The following is an 18,317-nucleotide window of genomic DNA, read 5'->3' on the forward strand; positions in this document are numbered from 1 at the left end:
CTTGGTGCCATATTATGCTAATAATTAACTTCCTGCATCTCAGATTGGCAATTGGGCATAGCATGAGTCTATGAACATTTTTGTGAATTATGTTCCAATTTTAGTTATTAATAAGTTTAAACAATTTTACCTATAAGTCTATGTTATAATTATTTAGGTTAATTATTTTTATGTTTATACTATGTAGAGATTCTTTAAAGTTGATGATGGACATCAAAAGAAGTACATACTACAAAATCTTGGTAGAAAGTGGAAAGATGATAGATGCAAATTGTTTAACGACAATTATAATTGGAATCTTACTCGAGAGCAAAATATAGCATTGTTACCAAAAGGAGTTGGAGTCAGCTTGAATCAATGGGCAACTTTTATTGATTATAGATTAAAATCCAGAACTCAGGTAATTGTATGAACACACATTCTATATTTCACTTTATATTGACAAGTTGCTAATTGAATTTGCATGGGTAGGAAATGTGTGAGAAAAATGCAAGTAATCGAGAAAAACAAACAATTCCTCATACACTCGGATCGAAGACGATTGCTAGGAAGAAACACGAGTTGGTTTGTGATTGAGTCTTTATCAAGATAACATTATGTTATTTAATTTTTACATGCGTTGAAATTGAATTTCGATTTATTGAATTGATAGGAAACTGCAAACAAGAGAGTTTTTACTAGAGCTGAAATGTATCCAATTAGTCATAAGAAGAAGGATGGATCTTTTGTTAATGATGAGCCTAGAGAGAAAAGTGTAAGCACTTTCACTTTATTTTGGCTTTGTTTGTTAATGATGATGGATATTATTCTAATGATTATGCATTTCTCAAATTTTTACCATAGGAACAATTAACTTTGCTTCAAGCTAATGAGAGTTCTACTGATGATGCATATATCAAGTTATTTGGAAAAGAACACTCGGGTCGTGTTAGAGGTGTAGGATTTGGTGTTTGTCCCTCCCAAGTCATGAAATCTTCTAATAGTTTAGGAGGGGCATCTTCTTCATGCAATCATGACTTTGATATGGCTAAAGTTCGCTCTATGGAAGTAGAATTACAAGAGAAATAAAGCAATAATTTCTTTATTACAAGCCCAAGTGACATATTTCATTAATCATTGTATGGGTGGAAAAGTGCCACATGACTTTCCTACAGCTACGAATAATGGGGTAAATATTATATATAGATTTTTTTTTCTTAAATCTTTCATTGTGCATGATTTAGTAAAATAATGATTTAGTTATTGTTGTTCATTTTCTTAATTTGTGCAGATGACTTATGCCTTTTCATATTAGACTTAAATTATTTAACGGTCTTTGTTTTTATTCTAACATATTTTTATTTTTTTTTAATCCTAGGTTACAGAATCTCTAATAGAGACAAGGTTACCTTCTACTATTCCATGAAGTAGTTGTAGAATTTTATGATTGAAGTGACTGAAGACCTTTATTATCAAAGTAACTCTTTATTTTAGGCTTTTAGCTTAGTTAAATATTAATAGCAAAATTCTTTTCTAGTTCAATTTTAGTATTCTATTATTTGAATTTACTTTGATATGTAAATATAGGTGTTAAACACTGCTTGTGTTGGATTTATGATTATGTAAGACTTATTAAATATATATTATATTTTGAAATGCAATGTTCATATTATTTTGGTCAATTTTTCTATTTTACTTTGAGATGTAGATTTTAATATTTGTAGTAGTTATTTTTTTTATTAGAATCGAAGCATTAGGAAATAGTTTATATATAAATTTATTTATTTAAAAAAAAAAAACATGATACAATTTTTGTGGCGGTTTTTAACCGCCGCAATTATCATGGTAGAAGTTCCTGTCGACCTTTTAGTGGCGGTTCAAAACCACCGTGAATGTTCAACGGTAACTAAAATTTCGAATTTTGCGGCGGTTTTTAAACCGCCGCCGTACACCCACTCTGCTTGGTTCATGCACATAGTGGCGGTTTTAAACCGCCGCTATTTGCCGAGAGACTCTGGCTGCGGTTGTTCCAGCGGTTCTTCAAAACCGTCGCCGCTGCTGTGCCGATGGTTGACCTGGCCACGTTTTGCTCACTGCCGGGAGCTGATTCTAGCGGCGGTTATAACCGCCGCAACCCCCCAAAATAACCGCCGCCGTTTCGCTGTTTTGTTGTAGTGAACGTTTAAATCGTCCTATTTGTATCCTTAATGCTTATAAAAGTGATTCAATGTTATCCTACTATCAATTATACTAACAAATCAGATTATATTTTTCAATTATTTTCACTTGGATGTATTCATTGTCAATTAGGTCTCACTTGGATGTGTTCAATTTTAATATTATACCCACTATTTGTGTTTAGATTCAATTATGTCCCTAGAAAAGTGAATTATGTAAATGTTGTAGGAATTAGTTTCAATATTTGATGAGCTATTTTTCGGAGTAGATCATCGATTCTATCCCAGACATTTGTATTCTAACTTCAAAAAGAGATTTTTAAAACTCAAACTAAAGCACTCATGATGTGTAATTGACGGCAGGATAACATTGAATCACTTTTACAAACGTTAGGGATACAAATATGACGATTTAAACGTTAGGGACACAAATAAGATTTACTCCAAACGTTGGGGGACAAAAACGATACTTTACTCTTTAATTATTTTGTTGATTTTTATTGTTTTATTAAATTTGTAATTAAATTTTTTTATTTTTTTAATTGAATTTTTATATTATTTTTAATTTTATAATTAAATTTTTTCGTGTTAAAAATATTAAAATTAAAAGAATTTTTTCTTAAAAAATATGTAATTAAATATCTAATTAATTTTTTAATTATAAATATTTTTAATTTACAAAAAAATATTATGTTAACTTGAATATTTTTTATACTGACAAATACTTAATTGTAAATTTAGTAAAATTATTTAGACTAATCAAGTGAAAATTATTATTAATAAAAAATTTTTAATATTTTATTTCAATAAATGCACAACAATTGCTGGATCTCGTTAAGAGGAGTTTCCGTGTGAACATTAGATTGGATTCTCCCGTTCCTATCACCTATTATTCGAATTTCGTAAGGTTCTTACATACGGCGCCAATGTTCAGAAGTATTTTTACTCTTCCCAGTTTAAGAACACCACCTACCATTGAATGTTCGTACCTTTCATTGAGGTTACGAGTAAGGTTCTGAAAAACGATTTGAATCGACCAATTACACCGGTGAAACCAAGAACCGCTAACTGTAACGGTGTTTGGATAATAGGGAAAATTGCCTATTTCAAAATCGATCAAAAACCGTTAAACCAGTCAAAAATCGGTCGGTCAGTCTGACCGAACTGGGACCCAGCCAGTTTTTGGAAAATCATCCAAATGAAGTTGTTTCAACAATTTTAAAAAATCCTAATGCCTTTCCCTCATCTCTCTTTGGCCTTTGAACTCAATGCATGAACACAGAGAAGAGAAGTGAGAACTCAAAAATTGGAGGAAGCAGCCATCCATCTCGTCGCCGTTTTCCAACGTCCAGTCATCGTCGCCCCTCCATTCATCGCTGTTCTTCAATGTCCAGTCACCGCCACCATCCTCACTGCTACAGAATCGTTGCAAGGAATTTGTTCCGCCCTTGCTCGCCGTGCTTTCGCCTCCTTTTCGGCCGAGATTCTGCCTCTATTTCGCTGTGATTCTGCAACTGTCTCGTCGAGGTTTTGCCGCTCTTCAGCCTTTGTTCCGCCAGGCTCCTACCCTTGTCTTCCAATTAGAGCTGATTAGCCCTCTGTTTCGCCATCTCCCCGTCGCATGTTGGAGCCTTTGTTCAGCCCCAGTTCCGCCGCTGTTCAACCCACGTTTTGGCTTCTTTGTCATGTTTCAAAGCTCCAGCTCCCTCTCACTGTTCTGTTCAAATTTCAGAACATGCACCAACCTAAGGTGATTTCATTTTCTTTTTCTTGTTCTTTTTTTTATTAATTATTCCGTTATTATTTTATTTGATTGTTGTAATACCCGGTCTAACCGAAATTTAGTAAATAATAAGTTAAATAGGAGCGAATATGGTTGGAAGATTTGGCAATTGGAATTTGATAATTTAAATATGATATTTGGATTCAGTGAATTTTTCCGAGTCGGAAAATATAGTTTTCTGCGTAAAAGTGCACAGTGGAATTTTGACCGACAGTACCGGCTGAGATCTGTCTGGTACTACAACTGAGGAAATTGATTATGGGTAAATAAGATTAAGAAATGAGGAATTATAATTAGGGAAGGTAGAAATATTTAAAGTGCGATTTAGAGCGCTAATCTTAAAGGTTTTGGCCCAAAATTGGGCCAATGGGCAAAAATAAGTGAACTGGGCCTAAGTGGGCCCAAGACCCAACATATATAAACATTAGTTGTGAGCATTTCAGCTCATTTTACCCTAAAAAGAAGGGTTGGGGCGCTGATTTGAGAAGAGAGAAGAGAAGAGAGAAAACCTAACTCTCTTTGATCTTCAAACCACCATAACTTGAGCTACGGAGCTCCGATTGACGAGCCGTTTGCGGCCACGCGTTGCTCTTCTCATCCTCTACAATTCTATATAAGTTTGGTGGTGAGTATTTCATTCATCTCTGCCCAGTTTTCGAGATTCCCCACTGTTACACGTTTCTGGGTAGTTAGTGTTGAAATCTTGTGATTTTGGGTGTTTAGGGATACTCCAACATGGATTCTAAGTAGGTTCTATCCCTACTTCATATGAGCTGAGGTAAGAAGTGCTCAAACCCTTGTGATTTGTCATTTTTATGAGCCCTAGGTTGATGTATGTATGTGACATTGGTTATGTTAGTGTATTTGGTGATGTTGGTGCACAATTGGGAGATTGGTATTGCTTGAGGAGCTTTGGTAAGGCTTGGAGCTAAGGTTGGTGAAGAATTCCAAAGAAGAGGCTCAATTGGTTTGGCTACAAGAGGTACGGTTTAAGTTTCATTTAAGTACCGTGTGTTGTGATGAGAATTCCTAGGCTAGATGCCCCTAGGATTAAGTTTGGATTGTGTAAATGGTTGGTGCTAATATGCATAGTTGATATGTAATGTGAATTAATGATTGGGTTGAGAATTGTGTGACCTTGTATGCTTGGTGTATTTGAGAATTTGATGTACTAGGTAATGAGTATTGATTTGTAGTTTATGCATTTAAATTGTGAAAATTGGGCCGGAGGCCGTGAATTTTGGGCCGGAGGCCGGAAAGAGGTAAGAAAGATAAGCCGATGTGTGTATTGTATGATGGCACAAGTGATTGGATGAATTTCAGATAATGAATATATGAATGATTAGGTTGGTTATTGAATAATAAGGTTTGAGAAGTTGAAGCGTGGAATTTGGTAATTTTGGGTAAAATTATGTAGACGAGGTATGTTTGGTTCAGTTGAGATATATTATGTGATCATATATGTGATTATGATTATTGATGCCTTGATGGTATGATGATGCATTAGAGATATGTATGTTGTGATATATGCTTGGAGAATGATTAAGGTTGATTTGTGGGTGAAATCACGTGATAGTGAGTATGATATTGATTACGTATAATGATGGTTGATTGGAAATGGTATTATTGGAAATTGGGATGAGGAAGGATGTATGACATGATATTGTGTTTGTCCTTTAGCCATTTGATTGAGAAGTGTTAAAATGGTTAGATGTGGTTTTGGGAATTTTTAGTAAAGTGTCAATGTGTGAGTTGAGGATGGCTTGATGTGGATTTTGGTACATTTTGATTGATTTCAAAAAGGGTTGAAATTGGCATGTTTTGGTTGATTTTGAAAAGAGTTGAAAATGGCTTGTTTTGAAAATGGCACCTAGTGGTTTTGTATGAAAACATGGTTTTTGGGCATACTTTGACGGGACATAACTTGGACTACGGATCTCTGTTTTGTGCCAAATCTGTTTAGAAATGAAATTGGATCCGGGATGTCCATGCCGTTTGAAGAACGGGTGAAAAATGATTTAAAATGAGAAAGTTATGTCCGTCGGAAGATTGGGGGTTGAATCTGTAAATTCTGCAGCTTTTAACTTAGAAAATTTTTAGCAGAATGACCCTCCACGCGTAGGCGCACTTGGCGCGTACGCGTCGTTCTTCAAGAAGGCACTATCCACGCGTGCGCGTGGTGTGCGCGGGCGCGTCGATGTGCTGCACCAAATGCCCAGCTATTTTCCCGAGAGTTGTGCCAGAGTTGTGCCAGTTTTGTGCCTGGGGCGCAAGAGCACCCACGCGTACGCGTGGCTGACGCTTGCGCGTCATTTGGCTATTTTTCAACCTGCGCGTCCACGCGTATGACGCTTGCGCGTCGATGAGTTTTGTGGCCATCCACGCGTGCGCGTGGAGTGCGCGTACGCGTGATCCTGTTTTCATGCCAAAGTTGATTTTTGAGTTTTTAAAGCCAAATCTCGTACTTCTAAGCCTCCGATCTCACCCCTTATGTATTAAATCATTATGATATGCCTAGCAATGAGAAAGGAGCTAGGGGATGTGGTAACTTGCGAGTGAAGCAAGGGGAAAAGTTATGATCAATGATGATCAAAGATGATTATATGAGATATGGAGGATGACGGTGGAAGTACCGTGTATGCCATGAGCCGGAGGGCTATATTTATTGATAAATGGCCCGTTCTTGATTGGACCATGAGCCAGATGGCTGAGTTATTACCGGGTTACGGCAAAGCCATTATTGTTTATGGCTGAGTATAAATGCATATATGATTAATGAATGAATATGTTAAACGGATAATAATGAAAAAATATTGAAATGTGATGTGCGACCCCGGGTAGTAGGCAGTGGCGTTGTCCACTTGCTCCGGGTATGAGACGGGAAAGGAGGATTATGATAAACGAGTTTAATCGTGGGGTTTTGAATAAATGTGTATTTGAGATACCTGGGTAGTAGCAAGGGTCGTGGTTCGTCCCGCTTGCTCCGGGTCATTGTTTGAGGATTGATAATAATGAAGGGTGATTATGAATAAATGTTTATTTGTGATACTTGGGTAGTAGCAAGGGTTGTGGTTCGTCCCACTTGCTCCAAGTTAATGTTTGAGATTTGGTAACAATGAATGTTGATAATATGAATTGAGATTGAATGAATATATGTTTGAGATGCCTGGGCAGTAGCAATGGTTGTGGTTCGTCCCACTTGCTCCGGGCCAATGCTTGAGATACCTGGGTAGTAGCAAGGGTTGTGGTTCATCCCACTTGCTCCAGGTCAGAGATTGCGACGCCTGGGTAGTAGCGGCAGTAGTGGTGAATCCACTCGCTCCAGGTTGAGCTTTTAGACACCCGCCTGGGTAGTAGCCGCAGTAGTGATTATTTCACTGGCTCTGGGTTGAGCGGGCAGTAGCAAGGGGGTTGTAGCTCAAACCTACTTGCTCCGCAATGGGTGTTTCTGTCCAATGGTTAGCTACCAGGACATGTCGGGTTGGCTATATAACCGACAGATGATATCATCAGCCATAGGGCAGGCATTCATCATTTGCATATGTTTGAATTGTTTGGGTTTGCCATTTGTTTTGGATTTCTACATCATATATGCCATGTTACCTGACTATATGCTACTTGTTCTACTTGTACCATATTTGTGTATTACTTGCCTGTATTGCTTGTGTTTGTACAACTGAGAGGCCCCTCATGCTGGTGTCGGTGGGTGTGAGGGCTGTTCTTGATGGGATGAATTGATGATGCGATTGCATGATGATGTATTGATATAGAACTGCTGAGGCAGAACAACTGGTGATGGTTTTGCTTATGATTCTGAGTCTGATTCATGGAAGAGTCAGTGAGTTGGGAAACATGTGAAACATGAATTAAATTTAGCACTCCCTTATGATAGTTGCCTATTCATGGATTAGCGAGAACCTAGGATGAATAATTGGTGAAGAAGTTTAGGATGCTTAGTGAGTTTTTATTGCAGTACATTGAATTTATTTGGCACTTTTACCGTACTGGGAACCCATGGGCCCGGGGTTCTCATTCCGTATATATCTCTTATTTTTCAGATACAGGTCCAGGTGCTCAGAAGTGAGTTGTGGGTCGTCTGAGAGACGGCGAAGATCTTTATTTCCTCTACTTTGTGTTTTGATTAGAATCTCTCCACCTTTGTTTTGGAAAGTTTATATTATGTATTGAACTCTTTGAATTTGCCTATAGAGGTTCTCATGTTTCCTTCGGGAGAGATTAGGATATACTGTTGTCAACTAATTTCATAATGTACTCTAGCCGACCTAAACTTCGCGGGTCGCGACTAGTAGCTATTTACTTATGTTATATATATCTATCTGTTATCTATCTCTTAATCTCCTCTACGCCTTGTCCGTATATTGTTTTCGGCTTCACGGTTTATCTTTTGTTGTCAAAACGTGAGAGATACGTCTTCGCGATTTTATTTCTACTCTTTTCAGGCTTCTCGATTAATACTCCTTTCGAAATTACCTGTATTTATTTATTAAAAATCCACCTGAGAGTCGTACCACCGTAATATCATTGACTTATGACTCGAGCATAAAGATTTGAATATTAGGGTGTTACATTATGGTATCAGAGCAGTTCGTCCTCGTGAGCCTGAGGGATGGAACTGCTTATGCTTCAATGCATACTCTGAGTCTGTGCCTGTGCTAGTTAGGGTATCTAACCGATACATCTAGCATGAAGTCCATGAGTGTACCTTTGGTACTTTGAAGCACTATACTTCTGATATTGAGACTGATCAACTTGATATCAATTGTTTGGTGTGTATAGGAACCAGATGGCACCTCGTGGACCCAGTCGGGGACGTGGAAGAGATCGTACTAATACGCAGGAACCGGAAATCAACCCGAATAACCCGGTAAACCTTTTGGCGGCGTTGGAGAATATGGTTGCTGCTATGCAGGCCACTACGGAGGCTCTTGGGCAACAGATGAACAATAATGGCAATGGCGGAAGGGAAGCTTAGGGCCCGATGACACTGGCAACCTTCTTAAAGGTTAATCCACCTAAGTTCAAGGGAACCACCAATCCGACCGAAGCTGATACTTGGTTTCAGGCCATGGAGCAAGCACTGCAAGCGCAGTTGGTGCCTGAAGAGCAGCGTGTTGAATTCGCTACCTATCTACTCACGGGGGAAGCATCGCATTGGTGGCAAGGGGCTCGACGTCTCCTGCAATAGGGGAATGATCATATCACTTGGGATGCCTTCCAGGTGGAATTCTATAAGAAGTACTTTCCGAATTCCACCAGGACAGCCAAGGAATTGGAGTTACTGCAGCTAAAGCAAGGTGCTATGTCCATATCTAAGTATACAGACAAATTTGAGGAGCTATTCAGGTTTTCCCGCATGTGTCAAGGAGCTCCGGGAGACTTCGAGGAATGGAAATGCATTAAGTATGAAGGAGGGCTCCGGAGCGACATCTTAAGTTCAGTGGGACCAATGGAGATCTGAACTTTTTTAGAGTTAGTGAATAAGAGCAGAATTGCTGAAGAGTGTGTGAAAAGGAGGGTTGCAGAGAAGGGAAGTCATAGAGAGCACAACCAAGGATTCGCACCAAGGGGTCGAGAGTTTAAGGAGAGAGGATACGTACAACACTTTCCCCAAGGACAGAATAACTTTGCGACGAGTAAGGAGTCCCAAAGGAATGGTAAGGGAAAACGGGCAGCGGCTGCTTCTGATGTTTCAAGCTGTCAGAGATGTGGAAGTCATCACCCAAATAGGCCGTGCCGATTGGGGTTAGGTGTATGTTACAAGTGCGGGTTACCAGGGCATGTATTAAGAAATTGCCAACAAGGAGAGAGTCAGGATGCGGGCCGATTGCGACAGTAAGATTGAGGTAATTGCCTTAATACAAATGGATAAATGCCTGTGATGTAAATGACTTTCTGTTGAGAATGATGTGTTGTGTTTGTTATGTAGTTGGTTGATTTCTGGATTTTTGGTGAAATGGATTGAACTCGTGACTTTTAGTTCCTTTGATTTAAATAGATAAGGGATGGTCCTAAATGATGGATTTGGAAACGTTAATTCGAATTTTCGGTCAAGTTAAGTGGTGGTTTAGTACTTGAGGAAATAAGTGATGGAACTAATACTTGACGAGAAATCAAGGTGGCATAGCGGAAGCTTGCTAAAGCGTTAGCATAGTATGGTAATAATAAGGAAAAGTAGAGCATGATTGGAAATGCTTTATGCTTTGAGTACTTAAAAGTTTAGTGAGCTTATGCAGATAATGATTCTAGGTAATTGGAATTAATTGCGGCTGTGAGCCTTGATGGTTCTGAAACGGATGAGGAAATTATCATTGATGCATAATTGGATTTAGATGATGAGAGAGTGCGAGTTGTCGTGTTTGAGAGATGAGTACCATGATGTTTGGTCATAGTGACCTTGGAATTAGATTGAGATTTATAATGATTGGTTTTGAAAGACGAATGTGAAAGCCACTAAATTGAAATACAGATGCAGTACTGAGATTGGTTTGAGGGAGCCCGTGACGGGTGGTAAACTCCAATTTTTGGGGAGGTACTGTTGAAAATTTTTCTCCAAAAAATTTGAAAGAGTGCTGGTTATGGTTTTGAGGATAATTTTTTTTATATGAGTAACTTTAACGAAATAGATGTGTCTCGAATGCTTTTATAGATTATTAAAAGAAAGCGGATTCTTATGATTTTTGTTAAATTGTTATTTCAAACTCATTTGCTTTCTAGAAATGAAAGGGATTTTTGATTGATGAGTCAGAGACTTTATAACAGCAAGTCATGTAGAAATTCGAAGGTTTGAGAATAAGAATGTAAGTTTGGAGGTTATGCTTGGAGTTGAGCTGTGATTAGTGGTAATTGGCTTGGCAGAGGGAGAGGATAGTGATGGATGGAATTTTCGAGGGCGAAAATTTCTGTTAGGCGGGTAGAATGTAATACCCGGTCTAACCGAAATTTAGTAAATAATAAGTTAAATAGGAGCGAATATGGTTGGAAGATTTGGCAATTGGAATTTGATAATTTAAATATGATATTTGGATTCAGTGAATTTTTCCGAGTCGGAAAATATAGTTTTCTGCGTAAAAGTGCACAGTGGAATTTTGACCGACAGTACCGGCTGAGATCTGTCTGGTACTACAACTGAGGAAATTGATTATGGGTAAATAAGATTAAGAAATGAGGAATTATAATTAGGGAAGGTAGAAATATTTAAAGTGCGATTTAGAGCGCTAATCTTAAAGGTTTTGGCCCAAAATTGGGCCAATGGGCAAAAATAAGTGAACTGGGCCTAAGTGGGCCCAAGACCCAACATATATAAACATTAGTTGTGAGCATTTCAGCTCATTTTACCCTAAAAAGAAGGGTTGGGGCGCTGATTTGAGAAGAGAGAAGAGAAGAGAGAAAACCTAACTCTCTTTGATCTTCAAACCACCATAACTTGAGCTACGGAGCTCCGATTGACGAGCCGTTTGCGGCCACGCGTTGCTCTTCTCATCCTCTACAATTCTATATAAGTTTGGTGGTGAGTATTTCATTCATCTCTGCCCAGTTTTCGAGATTCCCCACTGTTACACGTTTCTGGGTAGTTAGTGTTGAAATCTTGTGATTTTGGGTGTTTAGGGATACTCCAACATGGATTCTAAGTAGGTTCTATCCCTACTTCATATGAGCTGAGGTAAGAAGTGCTCAAACCCTTGTGATTTGTCATTTTTATGAGCCCTAGGTTGATGTATGTATGTGACATTGGTTATGTTAGTGTATTTGGTGATGTTGGTGCACAATTGGGAGATTGGTATTGCTTGAGGAGCTTTGGTAAGGCTTGGAGCTAAGGTTGGTGAAGAATTCCAAAGAAGAGGCTCAATTGGTTTGGCTACAAGAGGTACGGTTTAAGTTTCATTTAAGTACCGTGTGTTGTGATGAGAATTCCTAGGCTAGATGCCCCTAGGATTAAGTTTGGATTGTGTAAATGGTTGGTGCTAATATGCATAGTTGATATGTAATGTGAATTAATGATTGGGTTGAGAATTGTGTGACCTTGTATGCTTGGTGTATTTGAGAATTTGATGTACTAGGTAATGAGTATTGATTTGTAGTTTATGCATTTAAATTGTGAAAATTGGGCCGGAGGCCGTGAATTTTGGGCCGGAGGCCGGAAAGAGGTAAGAAAGATAAGCCGATGTGTGTATTGTATGATGGCACAAGTGATTGGATGAATTTCAGATAATGAATATATGAATGATTAGGTTGGTTATTGAATAATAAGGTTTGAGAAGTTGAAGCGTGGAATTTGGTAATTTTGGGTAAAATTATGTAGACGAGGTATGTTTGGTTCAGTTGAGATATATTATGTGATCATATATGTGATTATGATTATTGATGCCTTGATGGTATGATGATGCATTAGAGATATGTATGTTGTGATATATGCTTGGAGAATGATTAAGGTTGATTTGTGGGTGAAATCACGTGATAGTGAGTATGATATTGATTACGTATAATGATGGTTGATTGGAAATGGTATTATTGGAAATTGGGATGAGGAAGGATGTATGACATGATATTGTGTTTGTCCTTTAGCCATTTGATTGAGAAGTGTTAAAATGGTTAGATGTGGTTTTGGGAATTTTTAGTAAAGTGTCAATGTGTGAGTTGAGGATGGCTTGATGTGGATTTTGGTACATTTTGATTGATTTCAAAAAGGGTTGAAATTGGCATGTTTTGGTTGATTTTGAAAAGAGTTGAAAATGGCTTGTTTTGAAAATGGCACCTAGTGGTTTTGTATGAAAACATGGTTTTTGGGCATACTTTGACGGGACATAACTTGGACTACGGATCTCTGTTTTGTGCCAAATCTGTTTAGAAATGAAATTGGATCCGGGATGTCCATGCCGTTTGAAGAACGGGTGAAAAATGATTTAAAATGAGAAAGTTATGTCCGTCGGAAGATTGGGGGTTGAATCTGTAAATTCTGCAGCTTTTAACTTAGAAAATTTTTAGCAGAATGACCCTCCACGCGTAGGCGCACTTGGCGCGTACGCGTCGTTCTTCAAGAAGGCACTATCCACGCGTGCGCGTGGTGTGCGCGGGCGCGTCGATGTGCTGCACCAAATGCCCAGCTATTTTCCCGAGAGTTGTGCCAGAGTTGTGCCAGTTTTGTGCCTGGGGCGCAAGAGCACCCACGCGTACGCGTGGCTGACGCTTGCGCGTCATTTGGCTATTTTTCAACCTGCGCGTCCACGCGTATGACGCTTGCGCGTCGATGAGTTTTGTGGCCATCCACGCGTGCGCGTGGAGTGCGCGTACGCGTGATCCTGTTTTCATGCCAAAGTTGATTTTTGAGTTTTTAAAGCCAAATCTCGTACTTCTAAGCCTCCGATCTCACCCCTTATGTATTAAATCATTATGATATGCCTAGCAATGAGAAAGGAGCTAGGGGATGTGGTAACTTGCGAGTGAAGCAAGGGGAAAAGTTATGATCAATGATGATCAAAGATGATTATATGAGATATGGAGGATGACGGTGGAAGTACCGTGTATGCCATGAGCCGGAGGGCTATATTTATTGATAAATGGCCCGTTCTTGATTGGACCATGAGCCAGATGGCTGAGTTATTACCGGGTTACGGCAAAGCCATTATTGTTTATGGCTGAGTATAAATGCATATATGATTAATGAATGAATATGTTAAACGGATAATAATGAAAAAATATTGAAATGTGATGTGCGACCCCGGGTAGTAGGCAGTGGCGTTGTCCACTTGCTCCGGGTATGAGACGGGAAAGGAGGATTATGATAAACGAGTTTAATCGTGGGGTTTTGAATAAATGTGTATTTGAGATACCTGGGTAGTAGCAAGGGTCGTGGTTCGTCCCGCTTGCTCCGGGTCATTGTTTGAGGATTGATAATAATGAAGGGTGATTATGAATAAATGTTTATTTGTGATACTTGGGTAGTAGCAAGGGTTGTGGTTCGTCCCACTTGCTCCAAGTTAATGTTTGAGATTTGGTAACAATGAATGTTGATAATATGAATTGAGATTGAATGAATATATGTTTGAGATGCCTGGGCAGTAGCAATGGTTGTGGTTCGTCCCACTTGCTCCGGGCCAATGCTTGAGATACCTGGGTAGTAGCAAGGGTTGTGGTTCATCCCACTTGCTCCAGGTCAGAGATTGCGACGCCTGGGTAGTAGCGGCAGTAGTGGTGAATCCACTCGCTCCAGGTTGAGCTTTTAGACACCCGCCTGGGTAGTAGCCGCAGTAGTGATTATTTCACTGGCTCTGGGTTGAGCGGGCAGTAGCAAGGGGGTTGTAGCTCAAACCTACTTGCTCCGCAATGGGTGTTTCTGTCCAATGGTTAGCTACCAGGACATGTCGGGTTGGCTATATAACCGACAGATGATATCATCAGCCATAGGGCAGGCATTCATCATTTGCATATGTTTGAATTGTTTGGGTTTGCCATTTGTTTTGGATTTCTACATCATATATGCCATGTTACCTGACTATATGCTACTTGTTCTACTTGTACCATATTTGTGTATTACTTGCCTGTATTGCTTGTGTTTGTACAACTGAGAGGCCCCTCATGCTGGTGTCGGTGGGTGTGAGGGCTGTTCTTGATGGGATGAATTGATGATGCGATTGCATGATGATGTATTGATATAGAACTGCTGAGGCAGAACAACTGGTGATGGTTTTGCTTATGATTCTGAGTCTGATTCATGGAAGAGTCAGTGAGTTGGGAAACATGTGAAACATGAATTAAATTTAGCACTCCCTTATGATAGTTGCCTATTCATGGATTAGCGAGAACCTAGGATGAATAATTGGTGAAGAAGTTTAGGATGCTTAGTGAGTTTTTATTGCAGTACATTGAATTTATTTGGCACTTTTACCGTACTGGGAACCCATGGGCCCGGGGTTCTCATTCCGTATATATCTCTTATTTTTCAGATACAGGTCCAGGTGCTCAGAAGTGAGTTGTGGGTCGTCTGAGAGACGGCGAAGATCTTTATTTCCTCTACTTTGTGTTTTGATTAGAATCTCTCCACCTTTGTTTTGGAAAGTTTATATTATGTATTGAACTCTTTGAATTTGCCTATAGAGGTTCTCATGTTTCCTTCGGGAGAGATTAGGATATACTGTTGTCAACTAATTTCATAATGTACTCTAGCCGACCTAAACTTCGCGGGTCGCGACTAGTAGCTATTTACTTATGTTATATATATCTATCTGTTATCTATCTCTTAATCTCCTCTACGCCTTGTCCGTATATTGTTTTCGGCTTCACGGTTTATCTTTTGTTGTCAAAACGTGAGAGATACGTCTTCGCGATTTTATTTCTACTCTTTTCAGGCTTCTCGATTAATACTCCTTTCGAAATTACCTGTATTTATTTATTAAAAATCCACCTGAGAGTCGTACCACCGTAATATCATTGACTTATGACTCGAGCATAAAGATTTGAATATTAGGGTGTTACAATTGTTGTCTTAAATTTTAATGATTTGTTACAGTTTTTGTTCTTTTGTTAGTTTGTTGTATTTTAAAGTTGTTATTTGATTGTTGGTTTATTGTATTTTAAAGTTTCAATTGCTGTTTTAATTATTAGTATGTTGTTACAGTTCTTGTTTTCAATTGTTCTTGTTTCAATTGTTGTTTCGCACTGTTACAGCATCGTCCCATTGTTGGTTCTGGTACCACAATAAACATGGAACAAAGTTAAACATTGAACGAAATAGCTGAAGGTTCTTGAACATTGGTTCTTTGTTCTTTGGTTTACTATTCTACTACTGCTAGTACTATTCAGATTGAATTGTTGAATGATTAATTTTAATTCTACTCACTATTGATGTGTATACTCTGTTTTGTTGCTTTTTTGTGCTATGCTAAAAAAAATTGTTAATCTTTGTTAATCTCTATTAAAAATTTGTTAATCTTCGTTAAAATTATGCTAAAATCTTGTTAAAATTGTGATAAGTATACTGTTTGCTGAAAATATTGCTAATCTTTGTTAAAATTATGTCAAAGCATAAGCTTTTATTTGTAGATGATCGAATATTTATATTTGGTTTGGTTAATTCAATGATTTTTTTCTATTTCTTGTAACGATATTAATGAGTTCAATAGTGATATAATGACTAATAAGTAATAAATTGTTAATAATTAATAAGATCAAAGGTTATATTAAATTTTAGTTGATGTAATGTTTTGAATTTAAAAAATATTTTAAAATTTATATTAGATTATAATTATGTTTTAAAGAATTTATTAATAATTTATTTATTATTTTATTATAAATTTATTTTTTCAATTAGACTAATTAAAGTTAAACCAGTTAAACCAATAAACTGATGAATCAATAATCAAAGTAGTTCAATGAGTGATTCGGTTTTTAAAACCTTGGTTACGAGCTTGTGAGATGTCAAAACCGGGAGGGCAACCTACTAAGTTAGTAGTAAGTGATAGAGTAAACTGTTCATTACCTGCTGAGTTTTCCTTTTTCCTTTTATTACATCTCTCTGATATAACGGTTATTAAATATTTACTGTCTTTAATATATGTGTTTGACAGTTTCGTGAGTTACTTAATTTTATTAGTCTTAATGGTTTAGCCGTTTTGTATTCTTGCTACGCTATTCTTATCCAAAACAACTTTCAATTTGTTTACTTACTCTCACATCGAGAGCATAAACTTTATTGGAAGAGGATAACCATTAGTATAAGTAGAAGGATTATGTTATGTGTATACTAAAATCAGTCAATAGTATAAAATACATATTAAAATTAAATTATACATAAATATATTAGTAACTGATTTTAATAACTAATTTTAGTGTCAATAACATTTTTTATCATATTAATAACAATAGGTAACACATACCAAATCCATGAGGCATGCATCAAGCATTAAACATGAACAAGTCTTAAGGAAGTGAGACTCCTGAACCTCTGCTAAGGTTTCTCCCATACAATGGCGTCGTAGACATGAGTGATGGAGGAGTAACCGTGGACTCCCTTAAACAACAAGAACGACAATAAAGTAAAAATATACAAAGAAAAGGAGGGAACGCGAAAAAAAAAAAGCGTGATTTAGACTCACGTTGTATAATTAATTGATTAATTGATTTTTTAAATACATAATAGGACTCTATATAAAAATTATTACCTAAATCAAATTAAGAAGCGATTACAGAGTTAAACTTGCATTCATATATGTCAATACCAAGCCACTTGCTTCTTGATTTGCAAATTCTATATATAGCCAGGCATAGTCATCAAAATTACAAGCATGCTAGACTGATCTCTCTCTCTCTCTCTCTCAAACCGTATTAGATAATTGTGTATAAAAAAATAATAAACTAAATATTATTATTAGCTAAATTGTATTATTTTATCATAAATTAATCTTAATTTTAGTCACACAAAAAATTAATCTTAATTTAATTAATCTTAAAAATTCATCCAATAAGAAACAAAAAACAACAAGACTAATTAAAAATTATTAAATGCATTCACACATGCATTCACTTTTTTTTAGAAAAAAAAAGTTAATATACAACCGACAGAATCGATTTTTTCACTAAGGCAATTAAGTTTTTATTTTTAATTTATGGAGGACACTAGGACAGTGTGTGAATCACTGAATTATTAACATAATATAATAACAATAATATATTGAAAGAAAGCATAATCGTAATCATAATCATAGTATGAAATTTTAGTATATACTATCTTTACATAATGAGGATATAATTATATAGAATAATAATATAGTAAGAGATACATGCATCAAGCATCAATCATGAAGAGGGCGGAAGGAAATGAGCTTCCTTGAGTTCTGAGAATTATTCTCAAACACAATGGCCTCGTACCTACTACTGAGGCCACCGAATGTCGACAGGAGGAGGCTGTAGTTTATGCCGCCAGACACCACCTGTGTGTAGCCGTTGTTGATCTTCACCAACTTGAGATGGGCAGCAGATTGCTTATTATGCTCTGTCACAGCAAATTGAGCGATATCTACCACGTGAGGGTCGTTGAGATTTTTTATTGGGTTCAAACCATCGGCGATTAGTCCTCCTGAAGCTTCCTTATGGGAAGCCATGGTGGCAGTAATGAAGAGAGCAAAGAGGAGGCAAAAAACATAGTATTCACGTCTCATTGTATTGAAATCGGTAGAATGTAACCGTCGACCTTTTTTTTTTCCTCGTCAAAAGGTTTCAGACTGTGACTCGTGAACTTGTGAATTGTATATTTTATTGTAATATCAACTTCCATTTTATAGCTGAAGAATTACAGAGATTTACATCGTAATAGTACACGCAGAAGATTTGGTGGTCAAATTTAAATAAGATAGTGCATTATAAAT

The 18,317-nt window shown here is 37.4% G+C and overlaps 1 protein-coding gene across 1 annotated transcript; it reads right to left on the bottom strand.

Annotated features, from left to right (window-relative positions):
• Window positions 1-17,744: 17,744 nt before the first annotated feature.
• On the bottom strand, window positions 17,745-18,110 carry LOC107619711 (cysteine proteinase inhibitor 1-like). The gene has a single exon (XM_016322009.3). The coding sequence runs from the start codon at window positions 18,108-18,110 to the stop codon at window positions 17,745-17,747; it is 366 nt and encodes a 121-aa protein (XP_016177495.1).
• Window positions 18,111-18,317: the final 207 nt, after the last annotated feature.

This window comes from Arachis ipaensis, chromosome B1 (genome assembly GCF_059453495.1).
Source record: "Arachis ipaensis isolate K30076 ecotype BB chromosome B1, ASM5945349v1, whole genome shotgun sequence".
NCBI lineage: Eukaryota > Viridiplantae > Streptophyta > Magnoliopsida > Fabales > Fabaceae > Arachis > Arachis ipaensis.